The 13,032-nt window shown below is 48.0% G+C and overlaps 1 protein-coding gene across 1 annotated transcript; it reads left to right on the top strand.

Moving 5' to 3' along the window:
• Positions 1–2,017: 2,017 nt before the first annotated feature.
• LOC8035375 lies at positions 2,018–11,999 on the top strand. The gene is made up of 9 exons (XM_029976633.2): positions 2,018–2,054; positions 2,120–2,926; positions 4,796–4,908; positions 7,019–7,265; positions 9,315–9,470; positions 9,552–9,621; positions 10,506–10,552; positions 10,613–10,694; positions 11,795–11,999. The coding sequence occupies exons 1-9, from the start codon at positions 2,018–2,020 to the stop codon at positions 11,997–11,999; spliced, it is 1,764 nt and encodes a 587-aa protein (XP_029832493.2).
• The last annotated feature ends 1,033 nt before the right edge of the window (positions 12,000–13,032 follow it).

The following is a 13,032-nucleotide window of genomic DNA, read 5'->3' as shown; positions in this document are numbered from 1 at the left end:
TTGTTTCTTTTTCACATATTTCGCCTCGGCGCTCAATGCCCGTTTGGTTGGTTGTTCACCAAGAATGTATTTCTCAGCGCGAGCACGTATCAGAGCCCCTTGATATTTCTCTAATTGCGCAATATTGTCCTTGACTTGCTTAAGCTGGGCCTCAAACCCTCCCGGATTTTCGCTCTCGAGGTGACATAGTCTACGGAGGTCTTCCTTTAGTAGCCTTTCCTCGGCCCTCTTCCAATAGGCAAGCGTGGCGGAACGTTCCATAGCACATAATTTCACCTCGCGTTTAAACCACCCCCATCGCTCGCTCGCGCTGAGACTTACATTCAGCATTCTGCTGATTAAGTTATCCACCATCTCATTAAACAATTCATCTTCGAGGACGTTGTTGTTAAGTTTCCACAGATCCCAACAAAACCTAGATTTCATCTTTTTCCCTCCCACAACAAAAAACACCAGTGCATGGTCAGAAAAATAAACTGGCAACACATTATAATCATCAAATCCAGTTAAAAGTTCAATTGACACATATACTCTGTCAAGGCGAGCATGACTCTTGGACTGAAAATGGGTGAACCATAAATTTGCGTAACTTCTTTGATAATTTGCAACATCTTGTAAGGTAAATTCCGTTGTCATTTCGTTTAAAATTCTTGTACTACTATCGGAGTGTCGTGTTCTACTAGTACGATCCCTCGCGTCGCAAACGCAGTTGAAGTCCCCCAACATAACAAGTTTTCGTTGACAGTCTAAAAATGAATAAATGCGCTCAAAAAACTTTTTCCTTGCATTTGTTTCGTTCCGCGCGTACAGATTTATTATTCTATACTCAACATTGTTAATACTGCAATCAGAGATAACAAACCGACCATCGCTGTCAACTATTACAGATTTGACAAGTGCATTTAAAGATTTCCTTAAAAACAACATACAACCTCCTTAAAAACAACATACAATTTCAAAACTGTGCAAAAACGGCGCCAGCAGGAGTGCGATGTCTTCCTCGCCTTCTACCTTGGTCTCCTGACCAAGGTAGACCGAACATGATGCAGCAGAAAGCACATATGGACGGCACGCAGGGCACAGACGAACGACACAGGGACGAGCAGGGGCCATGCAGAATGATGCAGAGGCGACGGCGTGCAGGCAGGCAGGCCATGGCAGGCGCCATTCATCACGTGGTATTTGTGACGTATTAGATTTAAACTATTTAGTTGTTTTAAGTATTTTAAACAATTTTAAAACATTGCCATTTAAAAAATAAACACTTTTCACAGAAGGAGTTTTAATTATTTTAACCAAATTGCAGAAAAGCGCCACGTAGCGGAGGGTATTAAACGCACTATCTGGGCCGCGAATCGGCTCCTGTGTCTTCTCTTTACGTTTACTATATTACTCTATGCGCTCACTTCGAGTGCCGGAAGAAGAATCGACCGCAGCCGTCGTTGCTGGTCCACTGGACTCAACCAGGCAACGCCATATGTGCAATGTCACGGCGTTAGTCGTTTTTTTTTTGTTTTTTTTTTTGCGTTTTTTATTTGTGGTTAAGTCAATCACGCACAGCAAATGCCCCACGATCCGGCGTTTTTTTTTTTTTTTTTTTTTTTTTTCTTTTTTATGCGGGATTGGTTTAGTCGATGATAGCAGACCCAGAAAGACGACGATCACCGTGACGGTGCACGTTTAGTGCTGATGGATTGGCACCGTCGGATGTCGCATCTGTTCGCCAGAATATTCCATACAACCTACACCTTTTTTTTTGTGTGTGTGTTCATGAATCTAGATTACGGGCTCTATCGTAAACCTAGCTATACACGAACGAACGTGTCCGTCATGCTACAACGATCGCCTTGATATATGGCACGTAAGAGATGTTATATCGCGTCACATGACGAAGAAAAGAAGGCGTATCCTGAACCACGTTATAAAAGTCAGCTTCTTTCGCAGTTTACGAACATTTGTTATTGTATCGGGCAGGGTGCAAGTGGTTTTGGGGTACTCTGCAAAACATAGTCCGACAATGATCCAGGTTATCCTCATTGCCACCGTACTGCAAGGTAAGTACACTTTCTATTAGCCGTTCTTAAGGTGAATGTTAACGATAATTTGCATCTATTTCCAGCTCTATGTCATGCAGAGTCTGCCGCAGCCCTAGGAACGCCTTCAGCGAGGCACGAAGCCGTGAATTTTACAGTACCGCAAACTAGTTCGGTTCCTGAGGGAGGTTCAACCACGAAAGCTGTTCCGAAATTGCCGACCACACCAGCGCACAACAGCGTCACAGTAGCCGAGAACTTCCGAAACGCCACAACCTCAACGACTATGCGACCGTCCGCAGAAACTGCGCCTACTTTCACCACGAAGGTAACAAGACCGGAAGAAACTACGGGCAAATTCATGATGCCCGCCGTAGACGCCTTGGTGGCCGAAGATGCAGCATCGTTTTCAACTTCGGGCGCCGACTCTGCCGGCCAGTCCTCGGTGCCAGGAGCCTGGTCCTCCTCCGAAACTTCTCCTGCCCCAACGACAAGCGCCTCGACTCGAAGCGTCGTCGAAACTTCAACGACTGACCGATCAGCGTACGATCCTCTTGCTGAACTCGTGCGCGCCTTCTTGCATCCTGAGCTGAGAACCCGTACGCCAGACTACGAGGGCGACTTCGGGGATTCCCAGATGCACCAGGACGCACCCTTCCACACGAGCGACGGTGAGGCGGTCCCGTTGAAATCGAGCCGCAAGGATCATCATGACGACGAGGTGACCTCGACCGCCGAGGCACCCGCCTACGACATGAGCAAGGAGCGGTACTGCACGGCAGCCCGGTACTGCTACAAGGAACTCAACGAACGCTGCATCACAAGGCGTATGAGGACCGTCTGCGGCTGCGGACGTGCCTTCGTCAGGAATCCCGAAACTTTCACCTGCGAACGTGAGTGAGGGCCACTTGGTTTGTAGCATAAAACATTGTGCGGCAATATTTCGTCTGCTACGTTCCAGTCAATCGCAAAACCAACACATAAGGAAAAATGTTCTAAACATTACAGAAATGTTCATTAGGTTGATGTTTATGTTGTGTTTTGTATGCATCCTTGTTTGCGTCCCTCGTAAATCTGGCGAGCGTAGTTGCTTTCACCTTCGCTACCTTCCTCCGCACGTTGATGGCTTTGGGTCTAGGCAATACCACCTAGAACACAAGGCCTGCGCGTTTCCTCCTCTAAACGTCATCACTAGTAGATCCCCTCAGCGCCCCCTAGCTAGCCCGGATGAGCGACATCGTCTGCTACATCGTCTGCTCCATCGCCTGCTTCAGTGGTTTGTGTAACAGATAATGAAACAGATGCTCACGCCGAGTGTCTCTTGCAAATATCATACGACGAAGTTAGACGTTCACGTAAAGCGTCGAATGCATGAGCGAAATTGCCTTGCTGCTGCGCGAAGGGCTGAAAAGCCCTTCGTTGGACGCTGGACGCTGACACTGGACGCCATTTTCGAGGGCGCTGTTTATACCTCGGGTAGCTGCTTCGAAGCGTTCTACCGCAGAACGAGCGCGCGCGCTAGAAATGCGCGTCTCAAAGCCAGGAGCGCGTGCTAGCTCGCGCTCCTGGCCGAGGGAGCGTTCGCGTGCACGTCGCAAATGCACTGGAAGCTCGCTATCAGCTCGCGCTCAGCAGTCACGCACACAGCTGCGGCCGCAAATGAATGCGACGTAGTTGCGACGCGGCCCCTACTCTCGTCAAGCTTCGGGGTGTTTGCCGCTTGGGGCGGGTCGGGGATCTACTGACGAAACGTCATGCGCAGGCCTTGTCTTCTAGGTGGTATTGGTCTAGGCCAGGGACGTTTCTTAGCGCGGCCCCATCTTGCCGACTAAGGCGCCGCCCTGCGTGCATTTCGCGGGGACTGCGGTTTAGCAGGAGGCGCAATGCCGTCCAGGGTCTTTATAAACTCGTCAAACACGAAGTTGGGGCCGAAGTTCACGGAGAGCACCGATTGGACTATCCCGACGATGACTTCGCACTTTCGTCGCCGACGCCCAATAGACGCGCTCAGCGAACTTTGTGTCTGGCTTGTAGGTTTGCCTTTGGCAGCTGCTGCTGAGAGGGAGTTCGTGCGGCCGAGGTGAATTTTTGAGCAAAGAGTTCGCACATCCAGCCTAATAGTGGTATTGCCGTTAAGCTTGATTTGCATAAAAGGGCCGAAAAGCAAATATTTAGACCAAGCAATACTCAACGAAAGCCGAATAGCCTTTCGTAAGCGACAAGGATCGCACTTCATTCGGTTGTTTTATTGTTTTTCTTAGGGGAAGGGGGCCCCTAAAAAACAAAAAAACAATAAAACAACCGAATAGCGTACTGTCATCATTATCGCTTACGAAAGGCTATTCGGCTTTCCTTCGTTCTTGCGAGTATTAGAAACTTTCAGCGAACCGTTTTCCGCGTACCACACTGCCGGAGCCTTTCAAGCATGCTTTTAAGGGCGCGCCCTGCGGTCACCGTGTCCCCCCGGGAGGGCGCTTAAAAAGCATGCTTCACAGGCTCCGGTAGTGCGGTGCTTAGAGCCATAGCCGAGGTTATGGCAGAACATAACGGTTTGCTAAAAATAGTGCGTTCTTTTCATAAAAGGCGGTCCGCGCGCGTCTCGCATATTACCAAATCAACACCGCAAAATTTTTGCGAAATTTTCGTAGTACGGAGAATTCTCGTGTGGGTATAGAGCCTGGTAAATGTCCGAAATCTTGCTTCAGGCGTTCCTTTAAGCATGTTTTCATTTTTTCTCTTCCTCCTTTGTTTCTGGCTCGCAGGTAAGCTGCCACTTATCACCTCATTGGAACTGCCCCACCAGTCCTACGTCCAGGAGGTGGCTGACAAGAAGTCTGGGGAATTCCGGCGCTTCGAGTCGGCCAGCCAACACCTGGTAAGGGAAGAAGCCGAGCCCCTGGCCTTTCCTCCTCTTGCGAGCTACGAACCTGACGACCAGGTGCTCTGGAAGCTATACGACTCCGACTTGAACACCACCCCTCAGCCAGCAACCGCTGTTCCCTAGCGCGTTGTCTCGACGTCGCGCCGACTATTAGTGGCTGTTGCAGCCTGCTTGACCCTGACCCTCCGTTAACAGTTTATATAATAAAGACTAAGCCAAGCGTAACTCTGGTTTCCTGTTTCACTTTCGTTCCAACCATAGGGGCAGTCGCCAGTCTCCGCTCTTTCGATCTGCAGCTTCCGTTCATGGCTTCACTCAAAATTGCACGTGATGGGCCCGTATCTGTTGCAGAATGTGGCGTGCAAGGCCATACCCGCCAAATTAACGGATCTATAACCATGAGTCTTTGCACATGTTCCACCGTGAATTTTTAAATCTGTTATCTGTTAATGTTAGTCTACGGAGAAGCGCAACCTCCGAGTATTTTTAGGTTGCGCGAACGCAGACTGGTCCTTGCATCAGTGCCTTATCGTGGCGTGAAAAAGCAGGTCAGCTAGACTACGCGCGTGTGGCAGAAGGCACATGCCTAACCTCGCTGGCTCGCTGTTTCACGCCGCTATAAGACACTGATCTGGTGTTCGCGCGATATAAAGTTTGGAGGCTGTATATGCTGAAACATGTAATTGTTGGTGCGAAAGTATCAAAGCCTGCAGATGGAAGCCCAGCCCAAAAGATATTACACGCTTATGTCAGGTAAAAATTACATGACTCCAGAAAGACTAAGGTTTTCCGGATGGCTGTGAAATTCACTCCGCCTAATCTTAAATTGACCTGCAACAAAGACTACAACAAATGGAACCCTCTAAATATGCCGCCCTCGCTTGTAGTTTGCACTGTAGTTCACATTATGATGGAGCAGAGTACAGAAGCTCCATTTCTATATGCTCGATAACTCCTAGCTTAAACCTCCTGCTTTCCCGGTCGTGAAATACATATAGGATTTTGTGTGAGTAATCTAGGAAACCTTTATTCCAGCTCCTGCCAAAGATCGGAATCGGGAATCAACTGATTGAAGCAGCCTTCAAAAAAAATATTGCCAGATAACTTTGCACTTTCACCGGCGCAGTTCATACTCCGTAAAGGGGAATAGATCCGTTGCATCGGTTAATATTTTGTGTGAGCCTCGGGTTCTGCACTGTCGGGTTGAACATGCCCTTTTTGTGCATTATATTATATACTCAAGGGACCAGTGGTCTCATTTCAATAGAGCAGGTGCCAATGTTTCCATTTCAATAGAGCAGGTGCAGATATACCTCCTTTCGAAAGCATGCAGGTCGTATACGTGCTCCTCTTGAAATGCTGAAAGCCGACAGTATCATATATGTAACCCTTGACGTGCACCTCCTGCAGTGACTGCTGTTTCATACTTCGTGTACTCCATTTAGTGCTCTCAAAGCTGCGGGAGCTCGCGTAATAGTCTACTGAACATTGACGTTTTGTTGTTGTCAAGACTAGCGTTCTTTCCACAGTGCTGCACCCTGCAGCATGCTGGGAGAAACGAAGCGCGGGGCTTCTTCTTCGAACGCCTTCTCGGGGAAGGAGACTTCGAACGAAGTCACGTGCTCGTGCGAGTAGCTCTGACGGCGTTGGAGCACAGCGGAAAGCATTGGAGCATTGCTGATGTGGCAGAAAATAGCCTAACGTCAAGCACAAAACGAAGTATAAGTTCAAACCAATTACGAACGTATGACGAGATGTGCGAAAGCAAGGGCGCCCGTAGCTTTGATTTGCACCCGAAAGTTATCCCGGAGGAGCTTGGAGTACATGTACGCTTGTGGGGTAGCAGTTTCACAGTGGCCCTGACTCGTGCACCCCTCGCCCTGCTATAGTTGTAAATTTATATGCCCACAGAATCGGCTGAGTCGCAACTTCAGACGATTAATTCACAAGTGTTATATTGTTCGTTCGCTCGTTCTAGATATCGGTCCTCGTAAGAGTTAAGTGAATGAGCAACAACTCTTGTCAGTCTGCAAATTCTGATCGCAGGCATGAAGATGGAACTTCTTTCTCATTTACTCTACCGTCTTTCATTCTTTCGTAACAGATGTGGGACTTGGTTCTTCATTCACCGATGCTGTGGACTTGGGTCACCGACATCAAAGTGACCGGGTTCCGAGCTGGCCTGCTGATTAGGAGCAAGCTCGTGGTTCCGGCGTCGTTTACCTCGCGTTTTGGCCGCAACGTGTCAGCCACTCTCCACGAGCAATTTCAGAGGAGCATTGCGGTCAATCGAACTACAGCTGGCTCGTTTCTCAATATCACGGGAATAAAACTCGTCGCCGCGGACATTGGTGAGTGGAACAACCTTTTTCCGTTTCAAAAACGTTGCGATACCCGGATACTCCTCTTACAATTAACGTCGGTCTCAATTTTTCACGCAAGCTTCAGTAGCAGGGATGTGTACAAAGCGGTTCACTTTTTTTTCTTATTTAGATTCTATGCGTCCTACTTGTGCGCACAACTTATCGACTCTTGTTGGATTGTTGTTGGCACGTGGTCAGTGCCAACAACCATATTCGTTACTCCCTAAATTTCATACAGTTAATATAATAATCAAGAGGGAAATGTCCCATGCGTTTCAACCACTTCGAAACGGCGGGACACGGCGTGGTTCCGATGGGATCAGATTGCTGACGACGCTTTGATAGACACAAAGCGGGAAAACGTCGCTTGCAAGATCTGTATCTAGTGTTCCTCTGGCTTTATTTCGCACAATTTCACCGGCGTCGTCCACTGTATAAAAAAAGAATAAGGATATGACGAGCACTCGGAACTTAACTCGTCGCGGCAAAACGAGCCCGACTAACCCATCTTCTCCCTCCACATTTTCCTCTCTCTTGACTGCCGATGTTCAGCGCTTAGAATTCGCCGCGTTCTGATACCATTTTACCACTTCGTAAAAAGTAGAATATGGCTGACTCGGTTAGCCTAAATGAGAAATGCGATTGTCCTTGCATTTCTGATCAGGATCGAAACCACTACCGCTTGAGACCGCCCTACACATTTTCTCTGTGCAAGTTACAAAGGATGCATTTGAAAGGATTCCATTTTTGAAAACCTTCAATTCATGGTGCAGTAGCTTCCACTCCCACATGTTTAATGGAAATTCTAAATCGGAAACTATACTCGGGGTCAACCTTTTTGCTCTAGGTTGTCAAGACTAGCGTAGTTCTCTTAGTGATGAGAAAAATGCTTGCGCGGGAGTTCTCAAATGAAACGCAAGACGAAGCAGCCCCGGGAAGTAAGATAGCCTTGACAACGTAGCACAGAAAGATGGACGACCAGTAAAGGCTCTTAATGAGTTGAATTACATTATAACGAGCTGAAACTCGTTACAGCCGGGCTAGCATTAATCAAGAGTTTGTGAATCACACGCTCGGTGTGAAATATATTTTTGTTATAAGAGGTTATTTATTCGCCCCTTCTTATGCCAGTGACTGTTAACAGATAAAAGTTCAAGGAAATGAGGAACTTTATAAAATTAGCGTGTATAAATCTAGCTTTGGGAAAGCAGGAGCGACGAAGTGAGCCAGCTACGTTGAGATGTAGATTCAACGCCAAGCTCGCTTCTTTAAAAACGTCCGCTCTGTGAATGTCGCTTCTCTGCAGCGCGCCTGTGCAATTAGAGGAGCGCATTCGACGGAGCTAAACAGCCCAGACTGCATTCGCGCAGAAGCATTTTGACTGGAATTCGCATCGAGATACGACCGCAAGTTACCGGGATATTCGCATGAATCGTAGAAACTAATATAAGGAATACGGATATAGCGGTAATTTTCAATTACATCCCAACATAACGTAATCAAACGCAACTGTGTGAATGGGCGTTTAGAAAAAGTTGATGACCAATGTTCACTACGTTATGAAATAATTTAATACTCGCCTTTGAGGCGTCTTTATTTTTTTTAATTGATTTCCCTTAACACGTGGTTTTACCTTAATCAGCTCTTTGCCATCCGCATTTCGTTCGTTCGTTATTCATAATTTGATTTGCTCCAAAACTTCGCAGGGAAAGCTCGGCACAGTTTCATGCAAATGCCAGAAGAGTTGCATCCCTGGACGATTTAACATGTAGCGCACACTTCACGTATTGTCTCGCTGCATTCATTTCTTTCGGGATTATTACGCCAGGTATATGCATGTGCACTGCGTTTCAGTGCGAACATGAGTTGCACTCTCTTTTTACATTTTAAGCTTTTCCCACGAATGAGCGCATTCTCATTCGTTAGTAGTTTTTGATTACAAACTCGAAATTTGTACGTCGCGTCGAACTATGTACGACGCGCCAGTGTAGGTAGTTCGAATGTTTCTTAATTGCAACTGGCAATGTTACATTCCAGCGGTGAACCCATGTGAAGATGCGGACTCAAACTACTGCAGTCCCTATTCGATGTGCACTTACCGTAAGCGGACCTTCAACATGACGTGCCGATGCCTCCCAGGCTACGAAGACGTATCCCCCGATATCCAAGGCTACGCTGGAGAACTTTGTTTTTGTAAGTTGCTCCTTTTAATGACTGGCGTCTGTCGAACAAAGTTTGCTGAATGCGCTGCAACGCACCCTGATCTTCTTTCAGCCATCTGTGAACCAGGCTTCTGCCAGAACAACGGCACCTGCAAGAGTACCGGCTTCGGCGTTACGTGCGAGTGAGTAAAACTATGAACGATGGGTCAATCTAACTAGTTCTTTAATTTTCACACACCAGGTGTGTGCGCATGGATGTTGAAAATGTGTAATGCGAAATCAATGAAGAGCACAAGTTCGTCCGCTTCTTTTGCAGGGGTTGTGGTGACGTCAGAACGCGGACTTCTGATTGGCTCTTATTGAAGGATAGTGGGTAGACCTCGTGGCAGCTTGCATGCTGTGAGGTCTACCCACTATCCTTCAATCGGAGCTCGGCGTTCTAACGTCACCACAACCCCTGCAAGAAAAAAAAAAAAGTAGACGGACTTGCGCTTTGCATTATTTTCTGCTTCCTTCGAAGTGGCCCTCGGTCGAATCGATTCATACAAGGCTTGCACTGAAGTCACGTCAGCTGCCATTGTGGTGGCGCCTTGCTGCTGAACACGTACCTTTTGCAGCCTACATTTTACGCTACCAACTTTTGTTTCGGCAAGAACAAGTGAGAATGATCTTTAGCATGGTGCGATGACACCACGTGCAAGTCATGTATACTCGCACAATCTCTTAGCTTCCTTGGATCTTGAGGCCACAGATGCGAGCGAATGCCTCTAAAGTTGCCGACCAATGGTCGCAACAGTAATGGGAAAACTAAGTAAAACCTTCTAAAGTAGTTGTTGCTGTGGTTCAGCATACTGTAATGCGGATGACCACAAGGTCATCTAGTTCAGAACATAACTGTACTTCAAGGCATTATAAACGAAAGCAATGGTGAGTCTTCGCGTGACCCGAGTTAAGTGTATAGAGTTTTCGTGGGCGGCGTGGTCTGGTCCGTGGACACGGAATTGTCATATCAAGTTCTGACTACTCTTAATCCTACTTTTATTGCGGCTTGCGACCTTGTGTGCAGATGCGGTGAGTGGTTCGTCGGGAACAAGTGCCAGTACCAAATGAAACGTGAGTATTCGCCAACAAATTGGGAGCGGAAATACATTAATCTTGTATTTCTGCACGCAGAGATTATCGTCATCGTCGTCATCATTGCCCTGGTACTTCTGACCGTGATCGCTGTTACATTCCACAGGTTTTGGAAAAGAGGGTGCGTACTGTCTGATAATCGTAGCAAGCAGTCGCCCAAAATTATTGCCCGGACGAAGGAAACAGTGTGTGGGGGCGAAAACGTGGGCAGGCTTTGAACACGATGGATAATCTAAACCGAACACCAACTTCCTTTTCCTAGCCCTTTAATAGCTTCTCCAATTGGTCATTATTCTACTCTTGTTGTAATGTACTGTGACGGACGCTACGAGCGATACGAGCCAATCCATCACACCACGCGTGTCATGTGACTTCAAATCCCGCGCCTTGAACTCGCCAACCGGAAGGTCACGTGACACACCCCAAGCTATTAGGGAGTTCTAGTAGATCGTTTTTCTCCTCCGCTACGGTGTCCCCGAAGAAAATGCCGCAGCTGCGCATGCGCGCCGCCAGCCTTGTCTGCATAGTTGAAGGTCTTGTGGCGGATTACGGAGCGCTATCCGGGTGCTTAGCGAGCTGCGGAAACGGTCTACTACAATTCCCCATTGATTGGCTTCCGTTCAGTCTGTTGCGGTATATCGTAAGGGCGTTTAAAAGTACGGCACTTGGGGGCCGTCACCTTGCTGTTGGAGTGTGTAGCGATAGTCAAACCTTGCTGTGTCCCTTGTTGCCAGACTGGCGCCCATACTATGAATGAATGCTAACGTCTCTACCGTTTATAACGGGCGGTAGCTTGCGCCACCTTCCCCTCTGCTATATCGTAACCAGCTGGTGTAGGGTATCCCCCGGATGACCTTTGGGGGGGGGGGGGGGGGGGGGCCGGAGGAGGGGGGAGAGGGGAGATGGGAAAACACGCAGCATTTTCGATCCACGGTGAATAAACTAGGCTTCTTCCAAGCATGGCTGATTGCAGCCCTCTGTACTAGAAAGCCTAGGCTTAAAAGCGGGAGCAGCTTGAACCGTAAAGAGCGTTCGCAATTTAATGGCGGATGCCTCCTGGACGGATTGGTCGCTAGTGAGCACATGCCTTGCGTTGTCGCGTGGAAAGAGCCGTTGAAAGCAGTCTGAAGACTTGGCACACTAGTCTGTAGCAGTGCATCTCCATTGAGTGTTTATTCGGTGCGCAACCCTCAAAGCGAATGCTCCTTGTACCTGTTTCAGACAAATTCACAAGTCCAACATGGTGTGTCGAATGCTCATCATTGAGCCGTCAAAAAAGAGGAACAGGAAATTCTACGAGCTGAGACTGGATTCAAGTTCACCCTTTCCATCTCCGGGCCCAGCGATCTCGCCGAACCATTTTTCGGTGCCAACAAAGGTGGCGGGATCTGAAATCCTCCGGAACACCTCCCCGATATTAAGCTAGAAGTCGCAATGTTTTTTTCTTTCTTTTTCTTTTCTTTCCTTTTACGCGTTACGACCATTGTTGTGCTACATATGAACCTTTATACATATATATATTTTACACACTTGCATGAGATGATGGCTGGAACTTTTTTCATTAAAGTTGCGGTGGCCACAGTACTATAGTCCTGCTTGTTTGTGAAATTGTGTTGGGGTTCGTTTCAGGTGGCCTTAAAGCCAGAGTATCTACAACTCAACATCCGATTTTCTTGGACAGTGCCATTTTGGTGTTTACTGCAGAGCGGGCGTTTGGGGCGAAGCCCCACGATTTCATTTAGCTACCTCCGATTTAACCCCCGTACTGATATCTATGGACAAAGGGTCTCAAACACGCGGCCCGCGACTCGCTGGGACGCGGGGTATGAGTCGCGGTTCCCATATCTCGAGCGCTAGAAATGACATGCGCCATAGTGATCTCGTCTCGCAGATTGATTTTCGCTCGAGAAGTAGCTCTGCTCTTTATGGTCCCTAGTAAGATCGACTGGCTAGTCTTCCGTTCGAACGCCTTTCTCCTCGCTTCGAGATGGCAGCGCCGTGGATGAAATTGCAAGGGGCGCTGCGCGCAGTCGGTGTGCCGTTGAAGCTGACCTTCCTCAGATACTTTCTTCAATCTCAACAAGCTTAATGAGAAAAGCACCGTTTACTTCTTGTGTCCTTGGCAAGGATAGATTTGCCTTTGTTAGGCTGTCAGGTGCATGCAGTAGCGATAACGACAAGCATACTCAAGTTCTTCATCCTTTTCCTTTTCCGCCTTTACACCAAAGCAATGAACGAGAGGGAGAGAACGACTGAGGCATCTGAAGGTCAGGAGGTGTAGATAATACATCTATGAAGTGCTCATTTGCTTGTGTTCGTCAGATTTTCTCCAGATTTCTTTTGTAGCTTGACTGCCATCTATCGCCGTGTAACTCGTCGGGACAGCGGAAACGGCCGTCTCTGCTGTCTTGGCGAATCCGGTATCTCGGTGCGTCGGCGGCAGCCCTGACCCCGGGCGC

Source organism: Ixodes scapularis, unplaced genomic scaffold (genome assembly GCF_016920785.2).
Source record: "Ixodes scapularis isolate PalLabHiFi unplaced genomic scaffold, ASM1692078v2 PGA_scaffold5__190_contigs__length_132052651, whole genome shotgun sequence".
Taxonomy (NCBI): Eukaryota; Metazoa; Arthropoda; class Arachnida; order Ixodida; family Ixodidae; genus Ixodes; species Ixodes scapularis.
This window is presented reverse-complemented; position numbering and strand designations above follow the sequence as displayed.